General features: G+C 39.3%; 1 protein-coding gene and 2 pseudogenes across 1 annotated transcript; 1 reads left to right on the top strand and 2 right to left on the bottom strand.

Moving 5' to 3' along the window:
* Positions 1-1,077: 1,077 nt before the first annotated feature.
* On the bottom strand, positions 1,078-4,982 carry LOC143877441 (pentatricopeptide repeat-containing protein At5g66520 pseudogene; annotated as a pseudogene).
* A 1,080-nt stretch (positions 4,983-6,062) lies between these two features.
* LOC143877440 (AAA-type ATPase family protein) lies at positions 6,063-18,481 on the top strand. The gene is made up of 12 exons (XM_077379482.1): positions 6,063-6,465; positions 6,544-6,655; positions 7,530-7,770; positions 7,859-7,954; positions 8,042-8,157; positions 8,260-8,340; positions 12,605-12,728; positions 14,003-14,052; positions 14,568-14,658; positions 17,573-17,608; positions 17,696-17,793; positions 17,939-18,481. Exons 1-12 carry the CDS (start codon positions 6,083-6,085, stop codon positions 18,053-18,055), a joined length of 1,545 nt encoding a protein of 514 aa, XP_077235597.1. The 5' UTR covers positions 6,063-6,082; the 3' UTR covers positions 18,056-18,481.
* Positions 18,482-19,932: 1,451 nt separating this feature from the next.
* On the bottom strand, positions 19,933-21,961 carry LOC143876346 (mitochondrial metalloendopeptidase OMA1-like; annotated as a pseudogene).
* Positions 21,962-23,799: the final 1,838 nt, after the last annotated feature.

Raw genomic sequence — 23,799 nt, 5'->3', positions numbered from 1 at the left:
GCATCAGTCTTGCATCCAAAATGACTCCCCCTAGCAGGGATAGGGGGAGCTAGGGGGAGTCATTTTGGAGAGACCATAAGGGCATTCATGGCATTTTTGGAGAAAAATCATTAAAGGTGAAGGTTGGGATGGCAAAAAATGTAAATATTAATGAGAAATTTCTTTTTCCTTGCGTGAAAATCTCATATAAAAAGAAAAGAAATTTCTTTTTCCTCCCACTATACTGTAGTAGATAAATGAAACTACTTCATATTGGCCTATCAGGTTAAAGAGAAGGGAGAATTAAAAAAAGGATTGGTCTTTGAGGAGAGAAAGACATGTAGTTAATGTTAGAGAGAGAAGATAAGAACTAAGAAGATCGTGGGTTTGTTGGTTGGGTCAGTGAAACCAACCCACGATGGACTCATCTATTTATAAAAGTAGTTTTAAACAAAGAAGGGGGAGAGGAGAAGTCCCTTGACGGTGAAACTCTTTGGATACCTCCGGGATAGAAGACAACCAGTCTTTCTCATTAATCAAACAAAAAGGAGGGTTTCGGCTGCTTCCGGGTAGAGAAAACCACAAAGATTATCTGCACAAGTAAATGAAGGAGATCGAGGTACAAGTCTGGAGGTGGGGAGGATGGAGATAAACAGAGGACTGGAAGAGGCTGTTGAAGGAGAAGAAACTGTTGGAATATGTGGGATCTCATAGTCAGATTGTGTTGAATTCACACCATTGGATCATCATGGGGCTAGAGTAGGCAAGTGGGTTGAATGGAGTAACCTAGCTAGAATAGGTAGCTAGCATAAATTAGCAATTAGGCTAATCTTAGTAGGTAGGTTTTCTAGAATTATCTCTTGCTTGTTATGTTTATCTCTTTCTATGTTTAACCCTTTTCAGTGTTCTATATAATCACTCATTAGGGCTAATTGTATTGCATCGAAGTTTAGTGAAATATTCTCTAAATTTATCAGAAACTGTGCTGCAGTTCACAAAAAGGAAGGGTTCCGAGAGATAAAGACGAGAAAAGCATTCTCTCTCTCTCTCTGCAACTTTAAAGAATGGAAGAGGGAGAATCGTAGACCACTTGTTGCGTGGAGATAAAGACCATAGATTAGTTGGTGCTGCCAAGGAGATAAAAAATGAAGAGGTGCTGCTGGAGGCAAAAGAAAAGGCAGGGAAGGAAGTGGCAACACATTAAGAAAGCTCCAGCAAATGAAGAGAGCTCTCTGCAAATCTCTCCCTCGTGAGAACCCTCGCTGTATTCCAAATCCCGTACTTTTCTTCCTCTTCTTGTTTCTTCTCTTTCCCCTCTCATCTGTGTGATTACTTTCATGAGATATAATTCCCTCATTTGGTTTCACAAAGGCCCCCAAATCTGCAACAACCCTCCTTCTCTTGAATATGTCTAATCTGCTTTTTCTTCTAAAATACACCCTCTTTGCCCGAACAAAAGAAATTGCCCTGTTGATGATGATTAAATCTGCTCCTCTCTGAGTCCACAGTACCTTCTTGCATGTGTAGTATCATCTCCAAACACTGCCTGGACGCCATATCAGATTGGCTAGAACTTACCCAGGTTATATTGCTGGACAAGCAACACCATTTGGTTACTTTTCAACTGAATGCCTATGAGAACGTGCACAAGTTGCACCGATCCAAGTCTCATTCTCTGGCGCCAAACCCGAGTTGGTTCTGTGGTTCGCGAGCCATGTCAAATGAAGTGTGCATATGGGTAATGAGGGTCTGTGGTTCGCGAGCCTCGTACAACCATGCCTTCAGCAACCATAATGGGTAATGAGGGTGTGAAGTCATTCTAAATTGGGGAGGGGCATTCTACGACTGTCTGGGCGAAGCATTATAGAGTCCCCTACCTTTTGCAATTATATGGGACATCTGGATGGAACGGAACAATAGAATTTTCTCTGATAAAATCCGGCATTGGAAGCACTTAGCGCTGGAAATAAAGTTATCACTCATATCCTGGGCGAAGGCGAAAGGTAAAATCCCATACTCCACTGGGGTGGGGTGGCTCTGAGAAACTGGAAGGTGGTTTTAAACGAAAGAAAGCCTCGGGTGGCAATCAGTCCAGAATGGGTGGCTCCGGGAGAGGGGTGGTTAAAGCTTAATTTTGACGGAAGCTCACTAAGTAACCCTGGACCAGCCAGTTTTGGAGGTTTGATTCGAGATCCTTCCAGTAGAACGATAATGTCCTACTCCGGATCAGCGGGAACATGCGATGCGAATGAAGCTGAGGCTAGGGGGTTGCTATTTGGCCTCCGGTGGTATGCCAGTCACAATTTAGGCCCGTTAATTGTGGAGGGGGATTCGTCAAATGTGATAGCTTAGGCCGGCAATCAAGGTGGTGGGCCATGGAGACTGCAGTATATTCTTAATGAGATTCGGAACCTTGTTAGGAGTATTGTCCACAATTAGTTCATCGTAGGAGAACTGCAAATTCTTCGGTGGACGTTTTGGCAAAAGAAGGGGTTCTTTTAACAGAAACAAATGTAATTTGTATATATCCTCTGGCCTCTCAATAGGCTTATGGCTGCTGTTTCCCCCTCAAACTTTTGTACTGGGACATCTTGTACCAACTAAAAATTTAATAAAATTCACTGTTAATTCTCAAAAAAAAAAAAAAAAAACGATAACCCTTCTAGCTGCAAGGCCTGCAAAAATAGTGAACCCATTGATTCCAACATCCATCCTCCCTAGGTTCCCAACTATCCAAAGGAAAATACTCGGAACGGTACTTTGACAGTGACAATGACACCGCTGACACAAGTCTCTTTTCTTCGTATTTCCATCGACGTGGCCCTGCTGGTGAGAAGGATAAAGGGACAGCAAGCCAAATTCTACTGTACAGTGGGGCACACATCAATACATACAAATGAGAAGGATAATCGGTTACGCCCCAAACAATGAGTCAGGGGCGACCATGGAAAAAAGGGCGGATTTAGCAGCTCTCTTATACATGATGTGATGACAAACGGTCGGCAAGACAACAATCTATCCATTCCAAACTATACAAGTTGCTTGCGAAAACATCTTGAACTTGAATATGGAAATTGGTATCAATAAAATATATGTTAAGGTCTTGAAATCATATCTGTTCATGGCCTTTGGTTTTTTGGACTGGAGAGGTTGTTAGAGAAGTCATGATAAAACTGGAGAAGCCAGACATGGACTTGTTAGGATCAAATCAATGGTGGATGGACAGCAGGTATCCCTATTTCATTAGCATGTTTTCAGTCTCCAATAACACCTTGTCAACATTGGTCACAAAGTCTGATAACTGCAACTCGCTACAAACTCCACTCAACACCCACTCTAGTTCCTTCATCGAAACGTCAATCGATCCTTGCACGGAGAACTCGTAAACAACCCCATCAATTTCAATCATACTACAACCAGGCACTGTCTTCTCGATCCCTCTCTCCCTCATCATGGCCCTTACTAGCTTAACATCATCAAATCTTTGAGCCTTGGCATAAATATCAGACAGCGTGACATAGAAAGCATGGTTTTGAGGTTCCAACTCAATTAAATATTTCGCCACCCTTTCTGCTAACTCTATATTTCCATGCATCCTACAACTTCCAAGCAAAGCTCCCCAGACAAACATATCTGGCTCTACTGGCATGCTTCTGATTAGCCCTTCTACCTCTTCAAAGAGCGCAGCTCGACCAAGTAAATCAACCATACAAGCATAATGCTGAGCCTGAGGCTCAATGGAGTAAACTTGTTTCATCGAATCAAAACACCGCCGCCCTTTCTCTACAAGACCGGCATGTGCGCAGGCAGATAAAATTGCAACAAATGTCACATGGTTGGGCTTCATCCCTTCCATCCCCATCTCTTCCAAAACATGAAGAGCCTCTTCTCCAAGACCATGAATGGCAAATGCCGTAATCATAGCCGTCCATGCCAAGATGTCCTTCTTCGGCATCTCATTAAAGACCTCCTCCGCCTGTTCCACACACCCACATTTTCCATACATGTCCACTAGAGCAGTTCCAATTACCACATCAAATTCTAAGCCACATCTCTTCGAGTAACCATGCACCCATTTCCCCTGATCAATTGCACCAAGATAAGCACAGGCCGAAATGACACTAGCAATAGTTATCTTGTCGGGTTTAATACGGTCATCCTCCAAGAGCTGCATTTCATGGAAAAACCCCAAAGCTTCCTTTGGCCTACCGCCTTGAACGAACCCAGTTATAATAGAATTCCAACTGACAACACTTCTCTCCTTCATCCCTCGGAACATATCCAAACCCAAGTCAAGATCCCCACATCGTAAATACCCAACAAGAATAGAGTTCCATGACACTACATCCCGTTCAGGCATTTCATCGAACAGGTGGCGAGCGCAGTTCAAACGCCCGCAAGCTGTATACATTCCAACAGCCGAGTTTTGAACGAAAAGGTCCTTATCGAATCCGAGCTTAAATACATGCGCGTGTAAGCTTTGGCCCGTGTGGAGATCGAGTCGCCGAGCACAGCCCTGGAGAAGGAAGGGGAAGGTGAGGTTGTTGGGTCGGAGCCCGCCTGTGAGTATTCTTTTGTAGAGAATTAGAGCGAGACCCGAATTTTCATTTTCGGAAGCGTAGGCTCTGATCATGGAGTTGTAGATGAAGAGGTTTGGGTTTTGAATTTGGTGGAAAATGGTGGTGGCGTAGGTGAGTGAGGTGGGGTGGGGATGAGAGGAGAAGAAGAAGAGGAGACGACTGAGGAGGAAGTCGTGGTGTTTGGGAAGAAGGTATGGAGATGTGATGATTTGGGAATGGATTTGTTGAAGCTGTAGAATGGACTTGCATTTGTCGATTAAGGAGAGGGCGAGGGAGAGGGAATCGTTGTTGAGATTGAATCGAGTAGGGAAAATCATATGAATTTAGGTACACGAAAAAACACGACGTCAGCCTGGAACATGGCAGAACGAGCATGTTTTAGCAATAGCAACTAAGAAAAAAAAATCTCTTGAACTTTTTTTCAAGGATAATTGTTTTCAAGTTTGCTAATGTCTATTTTTAGGTGAAAAAAATATTTCAGCAAAAAGGCCTTTACCAGAAATAATTTTTTCCCAAAAACTAGGGGGTGCAACTCGGGTCGGGCTATTGGGTTTTCCAAAACCCTACGCTACCTGAGAATTAATTTATCTCAGGTCGGATCAAGTCTAATTTTTTATTGGAAAACCGGAGATTCGTAAACCCATCCCTACCCAAGATAGTTTCTCGGGTCGGGTCGGGTTTTCATATTTTAGCGTAAGATAGTGACTAATTTTAATGACTGCAGAAAAAAAAAAAAACACAAATCTGACATAAAAAATCTCTATATTTATATCATCGAAGTGTATAAATTTAAGAACTCTATTTCACATAACAGACATGATTACCTCAATTAAAACAATTGTATCCATATATTCGAAAATAATTTCATATGTTATTCAAGAGATATTTAAGAAAGTTACAGCACACCAATATGAGACGGATTGGGTTTCGCGTTTTTTTTCTTTATAAACCCGACTCTACCCAAGACCCATGATTTCTAAACCCGACCCATATTTTTTTTAGGTCGGGTCGGGTCACGTTTTACCCGGCCCAAGTTGCAGCCCTACAAAAAAGGGGATATGAAACCTTCTGAAAAGGAAAGATTTATTTCGTAAGCTTAAAATTTTCATGGTTGCCAAACATGCTCTAAGAGCGTTAATAGATCCACTCTGGATGGGATCAGGTGACAAGCAGTTTCGGTATAGACCATCAGTATCCTAGGTCCCATATTGTAAAAGGTCCCCCAGCTTTTAAGGGTGAGTTCTACCCGGTCCCAACAGTTACGTCTAGGTAAAGATGAGCCTAAATGATTTTGGACCTTAAGATATGGTTTCAATGGACATGTTCGAGTCCAGCTGCTGTGCCCAAATCACGTACGTCAACATTCGGATCCTTTGGGTCGATTGACGCTAAGCATTGTTATTTTAGGGAAAATAATCGGTGCAGTTTGATATTCCCATCAGATCAACGGTTCTGATGTTATAGCTATAGAGAAGTTTTGATGTCAAACGGGTAAATACACTCTCTATCTCTCTTCCGATCGCATGCCCTCTCTTTACAGTTTCCCCTCTTTTCCTTTTCTTATGCCTTGCCTTCTTTTTCCAGTCATGAATTACTTCAAGGAACTGCTTGATTCTCTCGCTGCCTCCATCTCTGGTTCGTCCTCTTCCATTGAACATCCGTCAACATCTTCTGCCCCTGAAGATCGTGATCGATCCATGGAAGGCATCGTCGGACCTTCCATTTCCAATGATAGGGTCTCCTATAAGCTGAAGGGATATTTCGATTTGGCAAAACAACAGATAGATAAAGCAGTTCGTGCAGAGGAATGGGGTGTAATTGATGATGCGGTCACCCACTACAAGAATGCCCAACGCGTGTTGCTCGAAGCCAAGGCAATCAGAGCCCCTTACCTCGTCTCCTCCAGGTAATAAAAATTAATAAAACCATAGCCATTTATATAGTGTTCCTGCAATTGATTTTAATTTTTTCTTTTTTTAAACAGTGAACAAGAGAAGGTCAATTCTTATCATCAAAAGATACTGAAATGGCAAGGGCAAGTTTCAGAGAGACTCCAAGTCTTAACTCAACGAGCAGCTGGCACTTCGTCAAACAGGGTATGGATCAGATCTTTACCTTCCAATTTTTTTCTTTTCTTAAAGCAAATCTACAAAGTTAATGGAACTAATGCCTTTTTATGCACTCACTGCTTATCATTAGTAAAAGTGGGAAATGTGTATGGGTATGCATACAGGTACTCTGGCTGATGTGATTCACACCATCGAGCTTCAAAAGGATGCATTTTTTTAACTATAAAACTGATAATTCATTATGTGCTCCACCATTACAACACAATGCAATCATAAAACCCATGAAATGCCTTTTTCCATAACTTCATAAAAACCACGAAATGCCGTACAATTGAAATGGAAACTGCAAACATGAGAGGGGAATGAGCAATCGTGTTGTTTTTTTTTCTTTTTTGAATGGCAAGGAGCGAAGGTGTTGTTGATCGCTGATTCATCTACTTGAGAACATATGATCCTGTCCATTTCTTTTCGGCATGGAACACATCTTTATGGCTCACCATGCAAGTTAGACGACCCTTCTTTCTGAGTTCTTGCTATGATGAAATTTGAGAAACATCACTCATCAAGGTAGAACTACGTAACTGCTTGAGTGATAGTTGGGTCTCTAATTCTTTCAAAGGGGATGTACTGAATTTTCAGTTGCAACTATGGTCTTCTACTTTCACGTTGCTAAAATCCTAAAATATATTTTTCTGCTACGAGATAGTTTATCTTAAATGTTCTGTTGTTCTTTTATTCAACCTGAAGTTTATTAGAAACATTTTCCATGCTTACATCATATTATCTTCTCATGACAGATATACTATAATCCAAGTTCCTTCGTCTTGTATTTTAACACCCACATCCAATTGGTTTTTTTTTTTAATGTAAATAAATTTGACTTCTTTGATATGCTTTGCAGACCGCCTTCACTCATCGACAAACTGGAGCAGTTTCGTCTACAATATCTGGGAGTCGGAGAACTCTACCGCAGAAACCTTCTATTTCCAAGAGAAATAGTTTCATAGAAAGAAATCCGAAAAATAATACTGGTAGCTCGAAACCTAATCAAGAATCTGGTAGTGGTTATGATGCTAAATTGGTTGAAATGATAAACACTGCAATTGTGGACAGAAGTCCCTCTGTTAAATGGGAAGATGTTGGTAAGAACTCAGAGATATTGTTCTTTTTTATTTTCTCTCTCTTTCTAAGTTTGTATGTATCAATTTTTATGACAAATTGCATGTGCAGCTGGTCTTGATAAGGCAAAGCAAACTCTGATGGAAATGGTCATCCTACCGACTAAGAGAAAAGACCTATTTACAGGACTTCGGAAGCCAGCGCGAGGCAATTCTTCTGCTTGTCTTTTATCTTAAATCTTTATTTTACCAGCCTAAATTTTTCCTAAATCTGTGGAAATACCTTCTTCTTCAGGATTACTTCTCTTTGGTCCACCTGGTACTGGGAAGACCATGCTTGCCAAAGCTGTTGCTTCGGAGTCAGAGGCAACATTTTTTAATGTATCTGCGTCTTCTTTAACATCAAAATGGGTGTGTCCCTGTCATAATTTTTTTTCTCCAAAAAACTTGATGACATTTCTTCTCATCCTTGTCGTTCAGAAAAAAATCAGATAATTTTTACTTTTGAAACAGGTGGGAGAGGCTGAAAAGCTCGTGCGGACTCTCTTCATGGTTGCTGTTTCCAGGCAGCCATCTGTAATTTTTATTGATGAAGTCTGCTACTCACTCAGTAAACTCCCCTTTAACTTATGCATTTTATACTTGATATTATCCTTTTTATCGTGAGTTGTGAACAATTCTCGAATCCAGAGATGTCATTTCTCTATGCATATCCTTTGGCAAAGTGCTGGGTTGTGTTTATATTTATGCTATTGCTCACACATTGAATAACTTACTTTGGAAATGATAAATGGGTTAAACACTTCTAGACCAAATTGTATTAGGTCAAATGCATGCGTGACTTCTTGAGATGCAGAGCTTGGTTTGGTTGTCTCCAACTCAATCAGGACTTTGTTGGTTCGTCTCTTTATTGTGTTTTATTATGTCTTTCAGTTTCTGGAATGGGAAGCCATGCTTGGTTCACCCACTAACCAAGTCCTAGTGCTGATAATATTCATTGCAGCTCAATGTGACTTGTCGAAGGAACTTTGTTGTAGCTTCTATGTTTGGCTTCATGGTTCGAAATTAGAACTACTTCAACTAAAACTACAGCAATGTTAGCAAATATTCATAAATAAAAAACTTTGACAATGTGATTGCTATCTACTAGGAGGTCTAGTTCTTGCCTTACATACTTTGGAAAAATTCCTATCTGGTGTCTACTACTTCTGCTAGCTTATTTGATGCCTACCATCAACTTCCTTGTTTTTATTGATGCCACTTCATGAATGACTTAAACAGAGATTAGTGGGTTTGTATGTTTTAATTCAATACATTTGGTCAATGCCATTATTCACTTGCGTCATCTTGAAGATGCAGATAAATAAGTTCTTCCTTGCTTTAGAGGCATCTCGGAATCTGCCCTCTATAACGCTTGGAAAGATATCTACAACAACAAAGAGATGGGAAATACTCCGCCTCTAGATAGATTCCTCCCGGCCCTAATCAAGTGAAGCTCAACATCGATGGTTCTAGCATTTTTAACCCGGGACCAACAGGAGTTTGGGCCTCTTGTGAGATAATCTTGGAGCTACTAGATGGGCTTTCTCTGGCCCTATAGGATTTAGAGATTCAAATGAAGCAGAAGTGCTTGCCTTGCTCCAAGAGATCCGGTGGTTGGTGGACAATGGAAACCTGGATAGAATTGTTGTAGGAGATTCTTTGAATGTGATTAGGTGGCTTGTGTCATGGGGATGCAGTTGGTATTAAGAAGGGAAGTGACTTCGTCTCATTGCGTTCTCAAAAGTATGCAACTACAACACTAAGGAGCGAAGCCACCCAACTAAAAGGAAACCAGTTGATGCTGCCCCGCTTGCTACTAGCGCACTAGGGCTTTTCAGTCAGCACCCCTGTCCAAGCTAGGCGGATGCCCCTACACCGTAAGTGGTTGGCTTCCAATGACAAGCTACAACCCCTTTGGGCCTAGAAGTGTAAAGACTACCCTCGTTAAATCTAAAATTAAATAAAAAAAACTGCATAAAGCTGTTCATTATTCATGTCTTTGCATTTTGACGTCCTGCGTCATTTATTTTTTTATTTCTATCAAGATTTTATTTAGCTTGGACCTTGTGGATTTAAAACTTTGCTTTTCTTTTGAAGTATGAGTATTGAAATTGTTATGGTAAGACATATTAAAGTTGGAATAAGATTCTATCGTGGTTGCTGCTTAAAAAAAAAAAAAAAAAAAATATTTCCATGATTTTTGCGTGATTTTTGCTCGTAGCGACTCGACGGAAATCGGGTCGTTACAAGAAGGCTGTGTGCCGGAAGCTTAGTGGTGGCTGAAGAGTTGTGAGGTACAACGGGAAATCATGTTGCAACTCGTAGGCGTGTCATGCCCTAAGGGAGCTTTCGATGTGAACTGTGAATTATCCAAAGGGATGTTCCAGTTTCCGAGGACAGGGACCAAAGACAGGAGAAAGCTAGCCTTAGCATCTGCATATGTCAGCGCGCCACACAGGTTGGTCAAGTAGAAAAAGTGAAAGCCCGTGGCACTTGGAAAGGAGAGTCCTTTCCCTTGGAGAATCATAGATGCGATTGAAGAGATATTCGGAAAGTTTGAGGGTCGAAATGTTATATTCCAGCATATGAGGAGATCGACAAACTTTGAGGCTGACCACTTAGCCCGGGAGGGAGTTGGGAGGCATGGTGTAGAGGTGTTTGACCATTCGTCTCCGTGGGGTTGGTTTTGTATTGTATAGTTCTTCCCTTTTTTTTCAATTTTTTTTTTGTGTTATACCAGCTGACCCCAACTAGTTTGGGAAAAAGACTTAGTTGAGCTGAGTTGAGTTGAGTTTTTTTTTTGTGTTATATATATATATATATATATATATATATATATATATATATATATATATATATATTTGAATGGTAACAGAATTCATTAAAAAGGAAGACTGAGAAGGTCCCTTCTGAAGTACAAAGACACTGATACAAACCAAGAAAACAGAGACAACCCCGCGATTATAAAATTATGGCGGTAAAAAATCAAAAAGCTCTAAAACCTGCTTAGAAACTCCATCTTTTGCCAACTTATCTGCAATAGCATTAGCAGATCTTTTCGCATGCTGATATAAGATCGAAAGCCCTTCCGATATGTCTTTTATCTCATCGAAGAAACGAAGAAATCTCCACGGAGGAATCACAGAGCCCCTGAGCCACCTTATAACATTAAGCGAATCAGCCTCTACAATGCAACTGCTCAACTTATTCCTTTCTACACACAAAAAGCCTTGATAAACTGCTCTTACCTCAGCTTCACTTGAATCGGCTGTCCCAATCGGACCTGAATAAGCCTTAATGACCTCTCCAGCAGAGTCTCTCAGAACACCCCCTATCCCGGCTGGGCCAGGATTACCCAGACTAGAACCATCGAAATTTAACTTTAAGAGCCCATCAGGGGGAGCACGCCAAGCCTGAAGAATAACATCAACATTTTCCGTACTATTACAAACTATTCTCCAACCCTCCCAAAGTTCGAAAACCGAAACAAATTGGAAAAGCGGAAGAGCCCTAGCCCAAGAGATAGTTAAAGCAACGGCTTGTATTTGACTGGCTTGTATTTTTCTATCTTCTTGTTCTGTTTATTTTTCTTGGCTCCGGCTTGTATTTGACCATCTCAGTCCTTTTGCTTTGCATAAATGTTTATAAAATGGTGCCATTAAAAAAATGAAGAGCTTTGTAGAAAGAAAAAATAATGTCAAATTGTCAATATTCAACTATTAATTTTCGAATCAACAGTCACTTGGTCCTCACAAAGCATGAGTTGAATTCTGATTTTAAAACCTTGACTGAAACAGGAGCTCTCTAAGTTTAGAGACACTTCTTGTGCCCCTAACTCTTCTTCAACTCCTCAGAGCATGCTTGGTTTGTCGGCTTCAACTGAATCTTCTTATTCACTAGTCATTATGACAAAATGATTACATCCAAGACTGGAAATGAATTTTGGAGGACTTTTTTTATTTTAGTTAAGCTACATAGATGCACTCGATCATCATCTTACCCCCAAAGAGACGGCAGTATGCTTTAGCTAATTAAAAGCCCTGTTGGAAGTGCCCGGAGTATTTTTCAATTCACAGCCCCTCAGAGGCATTTGGTATTTGACCTGTCTCATCCCATCAGAAAGTAACCCAGGTTCATGTGATTAAGATCACCCTATGCTAGTCGTTTATAGTTTAGACATGAATTTTTTTTCCTTTGTTTGAAGGCTTTATTATTTCTGTCAGAAGAAACCCCTAAAGGCTCCTCTAGTCATTAGGATTTATTGTCATTTTCATTATGTTATTTTCATGTCCATTGTATTCTCATTTCACCCTCGAACTTAAAAGTTAATAAATTATTTGCCTAATTTATGTTGAAAAGCAGAATTTGTGAATTACTCGAACAGGTTTTGTTAAAAGAATTCATGTTGATGTTATTCATTCTCATTCAGATGATACCATGCCAATTCATAGGTTGTATCAAATTTGTAATAATATATGCATAAAAAAGGAACCTTCATCTATATATTACATGAAGCAATGAATTTTAAAGAATAGCAATAATATGGTTTCTATTGTAATGTACTTCAATCTATTCTTTGCATGCCTTAATATTTTTCATTCTTTTCATGTTTACTGTTATAACTATGAGAAAATAAAACTTAAGTTTTGTTTTTCTGTTTCTTGTTACACAACAACATTTTCTCCCGCTATCACTTTTCTCTTTTCTTTTCTTTTCCCTGTTTCTTGTTACACAACATCATTTTCTCCCACTATCACTTTTCTACTTGTTGTGCTTCCTCAGTTAACCAAAAGTTTTGTACTGCGGTGACCTGCAGATTGATAGTATCATGTCTACAAGGGTGGCCAGCGAGAATGATGCAAGTAGAAGGTTGAAATCAGAGTTTCTAGTACAGTTTGATGGGGTGACCTCTAATACAAATGATCTGGTAATTGTCATTGGTAAGCTATATTGGTTTATTTTCATTTGATCCCTATATTCTGACTTTATATGTTTCTTCATACATGTGACATAATTCTTCAAATGTGTGATTTCTTGCTATCAATACTTCATATTATACTGCTATACTGGATGAATTTTTTGTCGTAACCTTAAAGGTCTTGGCTTTAATCTCAACTTTTTCGAAGAAAAAGATAAAATGTAACATCATTTGTGGAATAGTAGTAGAAGTGTCCTCTGTTCCCATATAGGATGCCTCTTCTATGTAATGTATGCTCCACGTAAGCCATGTAGTGTTCCTCTTTTTCAGTTAATCGTATAGTCATCGCTCCAACCCTTAAGAGGGTATCTGAATTTGTTGTACTGCCATTGTAATAATCGTTTGATTTGCAATGAGTCCACTTTCCTCTCTCCGAAGATCTTGTGGTAGTGGTTCAAATTAGTCCTCACAAGATTCACAACTTTATTTTTCGGTGAAAGAAAGGATTTCCTTAAGGAATGAAATAAGTGCTGCTATTTAAAAAAAAAGGTGCAATTGCAATTGCCAAAAGAAGAGGGAGGAAAATCCATGATAAGTCCGTGTATTACTCATTTTGGCGGCATTCTATTTTATGAATAAGCCCCGTGTGAGCTTTCAGTTGAGATGTATTTCGTGACCTGCGGTGATCATTCGAAGGACCTTTAACAGTTCACAGACGAGCTTCAATGTTTTCATCCTCAAAATGGGTTGCAAGTTGTGCACAAGGTTCTGTAAACAAGCACTGTGATGTCGCTTGTTTATATTTTGCTTGGGGCATCATAAATATTACTACGCCTAATTTTTATTAGATTGTTCTGCCTTCACTTTTTGCAATGACATTTAGCTTCCTACCTTTATTGGTCAGCAATCTACCTTCATTTTTGGCGCAACAGCAATCTACCTTCACATGCCAACAAGGCATTAAAGTTGGCAATCATATACCTATATTTTCAGTAGCTCCTTTCTTTAAATCATAAATACGGAATGATTATCCTAGAAAATAGTTTCTTTTACTGGATTTAACATTTGGAGTTTATAGGTCTGGTTGGTACTTTATGTTCAGTTAGGACAGTATGTTTTTCTTTGGTCTCACTCCTTGGTTGCCAAATCCTATAACTTGAAGTTTTTTAGATGGTTGCCCAAGCTTATAACTTGGATTTTTTTTGGTGACTTCTGAATGTGCTTAATACTGTCGTAAATTGCAATTTTTTTTAAATTATGATTGAATCTAAATTTAAATTATGACTTTTAATGCAGGTGCAACTAATAAGCCACAAGAGTTGGATGATGCTGTTCTAAGAAGATTGGTTCGTATTTTCTTACATTATGCACCAACTTCTTAATTTAGGAATACTTTATGTTGGGATAATATTAAATTTTGAATTGTATGTAATAAATATTTTCCGTTGGAGCAAATTGTAATATTCTCTCCATAACTAATATATGACAAGGAACAAGGTATTGTGATGTATCTGACTAGTTACTTAATTAGGTGGTGTCTTCAATAATGTGATGCCATGTTGGCTGGATTGAGGAAATTTTTGGCATGCCATTTGATCAAGCATCCTCAATGTAAATTCTGTGCATACTATATTTTTATGGCAGCATCAATGAAAATTCGTATTATGGCAACATGCTATACTTTTATCTCATATGATCCGTTGCAGTTTGCAGGAATATTTAGATTCTCTCCAGTTAAAAACAAATTGAGAATTTTTAACCTTAAGAATTGTGGTTTGAATTTGGTTTTCTCTGCCGCTCTGTATTTATCTAGGCAGCCATAAATTATTTATGTTTGATAATATATGAAACCTTGAACCAGGTGAAGAGAATATATATACCTCTACCTGATGAAAACGTCAGGAGACTTCTTCTCAAGCATCAACTCAGAGGTCAAGCATTTTCATTACCTGGTAAGAGTTCTTGCTTCTGTTACTTGGTTAGACTATATGATAATTCGGACATGAAGACTTTTTCACACAACTACGATCTCATTGTTATGGTTGACATAATTATGATTGTAACCATGGGTTTTTGTAGAACACAAGTTGCAGCACCCAATAAGTAGGGTTAGGATGTGAGTTGTTATACTATTTTTTTCCCATTTTGAACAGATTGTTGTTTTGAAATAGTGAAGCAGATTCTGTTTTCTCATTAGCAGGTAATTTAATAAGTGTATTAATAACTTAAAGAGCATTAAATTGAGAAGTTTTGGTGACCTATCAATTATGAATGCTCAGAGTTAATGATTGCCTGGTTCAAATGGGTGCTCACACTAGTGTGTGGAGTGATGCAGGAACTGACATCAACACATGGAAAGTAATTCCTGAACTTCCGTTAAATGGAAAACATGCTACAAATTAGCTATCATTTGGGGGGTCGTCAGGATGAGGGTAAAAATTTTCATGGTTAAAAATCCATGGACAAAAAACTTCAGGGTCGATCAGGGTTAATTCTTCTGAAAAACAGGGGGATTTTTTATCCAATTTTTTTCCCATAGAAATTAAGTTCCAAACACTGGGGAACTCATTCTTCAGAAAAAAAAATTTCGAAGAAAGGTTTAGCCCCATATCCAAATGCCCCTTAAATACTCTAGTGGGCTGGATATGTGCTGAAATATTGCTTAACCTTCCCGCTAACCCATTAACTATTTCTTGGAGTTCTTTTAATATCTTATGATTCATCAAACAACTATGATAGAAGAATTACTTTAGGTTTGTTATTAACCATAGCTTTCATCAATTGGATGGTGTTAGAACTCATGGGGTGATGTGCACTCCAGTTTAAGCTGAATGTTGAGTGGACCCAACATGGTGTTGTCTTCTGCCTTGTTTTTTCTTCGAGTCTATTTGGCTTCACTTACCAAAAACCTAAAGAACTTGTAAAGTCCAGAGACTTGAATGAGTCTTGAACAACAGAGAATCAGATCCTAAAATATGTTCCTTCTCAAGTGGGTTATCAACCTACTCTTAGTACAGAAATGGGTTCTTTATGTGTTATTGTGGAGGGAGACTCCCTTAACGTGATTTGATGGCTGAGAAGGTCATCAGTCGCTCCATGGAGGTTTTCACAGTTCTTCGATGAAATTCATGACAGAGTTTCTCGGTCCTCAATTATCTTTTCACACATTAGAAGATCACGCTAATAGCATAGCGGATCGCTTAGAGAGGGAAGGAGTTGATAAGCAGGGTTTGGAGTTTTTTGGTTTCTTGCCTCCTTGATTTCGGGTGTCTGTTGCATTCTCCGTGTTGATCTTTCTGTATTTCGTCTTGTATTTTCCTGTTTGGGGTTGGCTGCCCTAGTTGGCCCCTTTGTTGATTAATGAAATCTGCAACCTTTCAAAAAAAGAAAAAAGAAAAAGAAATGGGTTCTTCACACGAAAGATTACTTCTACCAAAGAGGGATCTATAACTTAATTATAAAACTCAACTGACGCCTTTGTCCCAAACCAGTTGGCGTCGGCATCAAATTTTCAGTTTGTAACTTTGAATATCAAAAGAAAAAAAAACAAAGAGGTATCTATAACTTTGAATGAAGCAAGTTTATGTGCTCGCTGAAAATTTGATCGACCTTGACACACCCCTGTGGACTACTTCTGATTGCGACTACCCCTCCAGGAATCCGGCTGGTGTGACTTATAAAAGAATTAATGGATAACAGACATGGAAATATCTTACTGTAAAAGTGTTTTTTTTTTTTTTTTTGAGGAGTATCAAATTTTATTGGTAAGTGTAAAATTACACAAAGTCCCCCATTGGGGTGATCATGCTAGAAATACATATCAGGACTGAGTCAATAAATCTCAAAAAGAACCCCAACACAACAGAGACTTCAAAACAGCAGTAACACTAGTACTCCTGCATAAATACTCTAGTAATAACATCCCTTTGTGAAACCTTCATTGGCTAATACATCAGCCCCACTGTTGGCTTCTATTTTCACATGGTAGAACTGAATTTGGTGATTCTCAAGTTTTTCAAAGACTTCTTCAAAATATATCATGCCAATGGGTGCCAATGGGTACCATTGCTTTTCTTTGAACGACCTGATAACATTAACGGAATCCCCTTGTATATTATTTATCCCCCCAAAACGGAATCGATAGTCTAATGCTAAGAGCCAACGCTTCTGCCTCTGTGGAGTCCCTTTCTCCCACTGGACCAGCAAAGATAAGCCTTTTACATTTCCTTCTCTGATAATACCTCCAATAGCTGCACTACCCGGGTCACCTTTGCTTGCGTGGTCGAAGTTCATCTTTATACAGAGTGAATGAGGAGGTTTCCAACTGGGCAATGTCTTGATTTTTGCAACCGGTAGCATCTTACATGGATAAACATTTAAAATGGAATCAACTCAGATGTAGACATGCAAAAGAACTAAAAATAAAAAACAGGCATGCAGTGAATTTTGTTTCTTGGGAAAATGAAATGATAAAGATCTTCATATTTGCACTCTTCAGCTTGAGATGTGAATGTTTAAGGTTATTGCAAATTTTTTCTTTTTCTTTTTGAATGGTTGTTATTGCAATTAGTCATTTTTTTCCATTGAGCTTCTGTGTTCTTCATGGGAGCTTTAAAGAAAACAGTGGTTTGCTTGTGCCAGTAAAGATGAAAAAGGCCTGAAAATAGTATTCATGTATTTCATAAATAAACTAAAGATGCTCTAAAGTAGCATTATTGTGCTCCATTGATATGGAGTATGGACCTTGATGGTTACCATAAATGTACACCGCCTTTTTTATGATGTTTCTCGGGCAATGCTCTCATAAGCATTTTGTGCATCCATATGCCTATTGCTAAATCGACAACTAAATTGATATTGTAACAGATGGCGATCTGGAAAGGCTTGTAAAAGAGACAGAAGGTAAGAAACTTCTGGTGTCGCATAATTTTTGGAACACCTAGCATGTATATGAGGCATTTATGTTATGTTTCTACAATGCATACATAGGTTATTCTGGAAGTGATCTACAAGCCCTGTGTGAAGAAGCTGCAATGATGCCAATCAGAGAACTGGGTCCGAACATTCTCACCGTTAAGGCAAATCAGGTGATATAGATGACACTCAATTTGGATTCTTTTTTTATATATGCAATCATGCATTTTACCTATTTTCTCATGAAAGGGCAAAATATGGTTTAGGACGTCCACCCTAGCTAATAGTGATAAAAGGTTTTGTTTCCCTGTTTACCAGGTACGGCCACTAAGGTATAGCGATTTCCAAAAGGCAATGCATGTGATTAGACCGAGCATAGTTAGAAGCAAGTGGGAAGAGCTCCAACAATGGAACACGGAATTTGGTTCTAATTAAAGGTTTGATGCGGTTTATACTGTAATATCTCATGGGCCTTTATCCTTTGTCCTGTTGATGATGACCGCAAATTAATTTATAACCGTAACCTCCGGTATGTAACCCATCAAAAGAAAAGAAAATATGTCATATCTTGTGATAAGAGGGCAGCTCTCAGCTCACACTGTCTAGAAAGATGAGGAGGTTGAGGCGGGGTTTCAGCAACTGGCCAACTCACAACCTGGTCTCCTACTCCATGACAAGAAGAATATTCTATAGCAATGCTTGTATGAAATGTCATGGTTTTATTGCTTGCAATACTTGTATAAAAATCTACAGACTGCTGAAACAATTTGACTATTTGACCATGGGAACGAAGAGTGGCATTTGTATCATATTCATGGAGAAATTATATGGTTATCGTTAAGAATGTTTCTCTCTCTTTCATTCTTTGTAGCCCAATGTTTGAAAAAAATGTGAAATAGAAGTTAATTAGTAGTTTCAGAGTCGTTATTGTTTGGGGGGATTTGCTAGAGACCATCACAGAAGACATTTTGCGGCTGGGCTGTTGCATGCAAGAGCAGCCACACAGGCTAAGATTTTGTCTTATTGATTTAATTCATCTGAGGTCGCCCTTTTTTTTACTTGGGACAGCCTCCTCTAGCCTAAAAGAGTTGTCTTAAATACACTAGTAGGGCTGTCCTAAGTAAAAAAGGAGGCAAATATATCACTTTCCTTTTTCCTCCTCCGGGATTCTCCTTGTAGTCATAAATACACTAGAACGGATCTATTCTCTTCTTTTTCTTTTTCTTTTTCTTTTACCGGCTAAGCGTTTTCTTTTGCACACTGGGTGACAGCAAAAGAGAGGATTAAGGGGTCTCAATGGATCCGATTAGGATTAGAATTACTTGTCTTTGTTACGGAACCGTTAAAATTCCTTTAAAGTTGGTTTGGATTCGGAGTGTCCTAGTAGGTCTTACTAGTGCTGTACACAATTAAAATTCCTATTCTGAGTTGAAGCTCGAGCAACAATGATGGTGAACCACGACTGCGACACATTAGGTTACTGACCTAAGCTCAATGGTTAGAGATGCAGGCACTTAACGATCTTACATGTATATGCCAACGGAAGATATAGCTTATCAGTACTTTCTGACTAAATCAGACATCGAGCCATAATCTTTTCACTCGAGAGCAAGGGTGGGTCAATGGTTGAAGAAGATAAAGAAGGTGACTATACTAGAGAGAGATGAGTGACAAAATACTCAAAATAAAAACTGCTCATGACTTATTTTTACTAAAGTACTCCTGAAACTTATTATAAAAGATTAGAATTAGCATAATAAAATCTGATTTAAGACAGATCCATTTGTTAGCTGTCTAGATCCAATCTGAAATAATTTCTGATCCTCCTATGACAGACCCTTTTATAGGGATATGAAATGTGTCCATCGATTTTGCATTTTTAAAAGAGAAGTGTTTTTATTGTTTTTTTAGTAGGTGGGTTTTAGAAATTTGTACTTCTGGTAAAGATTACATAATTTAGATGATTACCAAAAGAGTACTGCCTGTCTTTGAAATTATAGACAAACTATGGTATCTCTTGAAGGAAATACATTGGGATCCTCCGTCACTAGGCCATTTATCTCCTTTGGGCCAGACTCTATGAAGGGGATCTTACACAAGTGTAAGGGAGGAAAATTCACGGAGATGGTTGAGCCATTCGCATTCACCATTTTTTTCCCCACCACTCTTCACTCACACTTTCCTGCGGAAAGCAGTTTTGACAGATCATTCCCCAGTGGTAAAAAACAATGATAAAAAACAGAAGTTTCAACAGGCCCAATGAGAAATGTTTAGAGTCTTACAACAACAGACAGAAGGAATGCTTGCCCTCCTTAGAGGAAGCCTTCAATCCCACGACCTGCTATTCTGGCTATGTATATGGCAAGTGCTTCTTCCATGACTTTGGCCTGTCTCAACATCTTGGCTCTTGTCTTTCCTGATGGATGGGTGGAGAGATAGTATCTCAATGCTGAGTCACCAGTCAGCTCTCCCAGTTACTCATACACACTGGGTGCCACCCGAGGGTCATATCTAGCTGCAGCCATCAACATCAACCCAATGTAATCTGCTTCCATTTCCATCCTGGTAAAAATATGAGCCATTGTAAATAAGCCAGTAGCACCTCGTTACACCAACTGCAAAATCTTGGAATTGATTTCTATGAAAGGCCGTCTACTAATTCACTAACAATAGGGTCTATTGTAGAATTCAGCAGCAGGTTTAAGTATAAATTACTAGGCAATGTGTTGGTATAAGAGCTATCACTTTTCACAGATCTCTATCGTCACTTGAGAAAAAATAAGGGCAGTGATAAATTGACCCCATATATCTTAAATAGACTCCTTTAACGGAAAACGTTACGGCATGTGAGTTGTACACTTGTACGGTGTTTAACGGCATATAAAAATGACCCCTTTTAACAGAAAACGAATTGAGTTTTTATCTGCCATTAAGTACCGTACACGGTACAACTCACACGCCCTAACTTTTTCGTTAAAAGGGGTCAATTTAAGATATATGGGGGTTGATTTATCACTCCCCAAAAATAAATGTATCTATATATTTCAAAATGGGAAGTGATATCAACACAACCACCTTTTTTTATTTGCACGGTTTTAGCTTGTCCTTTCTTTTTTCAACCCAATGTATTATGTATAATCTGTTCTATTTGAATTTCGCATTGATATTTTGTTTTTTGTTTGTTTTTGTTTTTTGGTGCGTGTGTGTGTTTTAGAGATGGCAAAAAACAAGAGAAACAATCTTTTATCTAAAAGGGATTTGCTACGGTCCATTGCAAAAGGCATTTCGCGGCTGGTCGCGTGTTGCGAAATGCCTTTTGCGATGGACGCTAGCAATTCCCTATCTAAAAACACTTAATCCTACTTGCGTTGTAGAACTTTATCTTTCTTTAATGAAACTGTTTAGGGATTTGCTAGCGGCAGAAGGCATTTCAGGGAGGGTCATCTGACAGCAGCCACCTCGTGAATGAAGACAAAATCTGCTGAAAAGTGAGCCTATGTGGCTGCTGTCTGATGCAACAGACCATCTGTGAAATGCCTTCTGCTATGGACGCTAGCAAATCCCAACTATTTATATCCTATAACTCTTACTAATATTCTAATTATGGTCCTAATAGAATATCTTACGAGAGAAGGAAGCCAACTTAAATGTGAAAGACACTCAAGAGTCACCCAAACAACCGTGAAAATGTGAAATGCGTTCAGACCCAAACATTTTTAGAGGTCATGGACGGCCCCATCAACCACAGAGCAAGTGTAATATTTTGTGAAACTACATTTTAAAAGAAATGTGGGAATATATTACTAAGCTAATATAAAAATGAAAACAATCCCACCCTGAAGCATAGCCCAGATCATTCCACGTATGTTCATGCCTTATCCCTCTCTGCAAAGCATCTATTATATTTTTGGCTATTAATCTCACTCGGAGGATATGGAGGGAGGATCTTTCATTTAAAAGCAGCCTTCAATTTCTCAAACTGTTGTCGTCTAAATTCCCATAATAGAGAGTGATGATGACGCCTGATCCGACGGCCACGATTACAACCACGGTACGTGGGTTGTGGAACAAGCGGCTGGATCCTCTCTGTTTCAGGTGTTGGAGCTTGGACCGATGGAGGTTGTAAAATCTTCGAGCATCCCATATAGGCTTTGGGGAAGAATTTAAAGGTACGATTTTATTGCTAGGAATTCCAATTTGGGTGAATTGGGTACTGGTTTTTGCCTTTTGGGCAGCGGTTAGCAGTGCAACAGTCTCTCCACGATTAGAGCCCGACAGGATCCTAGAAGCAAGGCCTTGGAATGCATCGATTGCTCACTTGGCTTTCTTGTAATAACCCATATGGCCTAAAACTAGGGCTGCAACTCGGGTCGGGCGGGTCGGGTTTTGGAGAACCCAACCCTACCCGAGAAATATCTCGGGTCGGGTCGGGTCGGGTTTTTTTTCGGAAAACCCACGATTCCCAAACCCGGCCCTACCCATGATAAATCTCGGGTCGGTTCGGGTCGGGTCGGGTTTTTTCACGTTGACGCAAATTTTTAAGGAAAATTCTTGTTTGGCAAGGCAACTCAACTCATAGAAGCAGAAATTACACTCACATTACACTTGAATCAAACAATGATGTAATTACACTCACATCACACTTGAATCAAACAATGCTGTAATCAAACAATGTTGTAATTACAATCAAACAATGCTGAATCAAACACTTGAATCAACTCAACTCATAGAAGCAGAAATTACACTCACATACAGTAACAGTGGGTGCGTGGGTTTTCACTTTTAACTTAAGGATAATTATATTTACACCCCCTCTAGTTTCTGACACATCCACTTCCACCCCTATAGTTTAAAACGTGACAAATACACCCCTGTAGTTTCAATTTGTTTAAGGTTTGCCCCCTCAGCTGAAGGTTCGTCCATAGATTGAAGGGTTAGGATGATCCGATGGAGCTGATTTTTTGGGCACACCATATCTATGTCAGGACCCATCAAATGAATGCTTTGGATCATCCAAATAATGTGGACCCCTACCCGAACCCAAACACTACCAAAAAATCATCCAAATAATGTGGGCCCACATTGTTTGGATGATCCAAAGCGTTCATTTGATGGGTCCTGACATAGTTAGAGTGTGCCCAAAAAATCAGCTCCATCGGATCATCCTAACCCTTCAATCTATGGACGAACCTTCAGCTGAGGGGGCCTACCTTAAACAAATTGAAACTACAAGGGTGTATTTGTCACGTTTTAAACTATAGGGGTGGAAGTGGATGTGTCAGAAACTAGAGGGGGTGTAAATGTAATTATCCCTTTAACTTTTAACTAACAATAGAAAAAAATGTACATACTATAACTTATGTAACTCGGGTCGGGTCGGGTCGGGTCGGGCCCCTTCAAACCCGGCTCGACTCGAGATTCATGCGGGCTTTTGAATGCTGAACCTGGCTCGACCCGAAACCCATGAAACCTGAACCCGACCCAGGCTATTTTCGGGTCGGGTCGATGCGGGTCGGGTTTTACCCGGCTCGAGTTGCAGCCCTACCTAAAACCAACCTAATTAAGCCCAGCCTTTTAGTAAAGGAATCGATCGGAGGAATAAGCTAGAGCTTATATATGAAAGGCTGAGGAATGGGATTGAATCATTATATATATATATATATATATATATATATATATATATATATATATATATATATATATATATATATATATAATGACATCAGTGGAAACAAGCAGATTGTTGCATGGTTTGAGAAATAAAAGAAGAAAGGCCGTCGATATTGAAGAACGCGAGTCTCTCTCTTTCTCTCTCTGGTCTTGATCATTCTTTATCTTCTGGAATCTTTGGATGCTTCGATCCTGTGAATAGGGTGTTTGGCATGGGACTTGAACGAGCCGCCTTGCGATTGCCCCATTAGATCAATGGTCCTGATGAGAAACAACACTATCCGATACGATTGATCAGGACCGCATATTACTTTATGGCATCGTACATGAGAGATGGGCATTGCGAAAGTTACATTTCTCCTTTTTGCCTTACCACTCGAAAGAAGCTCAACACGAAATACCGAGTTTTAATATGATGTCTACGATATGGTGGTGCCCACCTTGTTTGAAGATCCAAACCATTCATTTGATTTGATGGGCACATAGTAAACATTGGTTGCTCTGATTCT

Source organism: Tasmannia lanceolata, unplaced genomic scaffold (genome assembly GCF_043159265.1).
Source record: "Tasmannia lanceolata isolate RefF3 unplaced genomic scaffold, GAP_Taslan_0.1 ptg000005l, whole genome shotgun sequence".
Classification (NCBI taxonomy): Eukaryota; Viridiplantae; Streptophyta; class Magnoliopsida; order Canellales; family Winteraceae; genus Tasmannia; species Tasmannia lanceolata.
This window is presented reverse-complemented; position numbering and strand designations above follow the sequence as displayed.

Bases quoted from the DNA above. Each gene is read 5' to 3' on its own strand.
- LOC143877440 (XM_077379482.1), top strand. From the start codon at position 6,083: ATGCCCTCTCTTTACAGTTTCCCCTCTTTTCCTTTTCTTATGCCTTGC. The intron at 6,466-6,543 runs GTAATAAAAATT...TTTTTTAAACAG, and splicing joins CCTTACCTCGTCTCCTCCAG to TGAACAAGAGAAGGTCAATT. The intron at 8,341-12,604 runs GTCTGCTACTCA...GGTGACCTGCAG, and splicing joins CTGTAATTTTTATTGATGAA to ATTGATAGTATCATGTCTAC.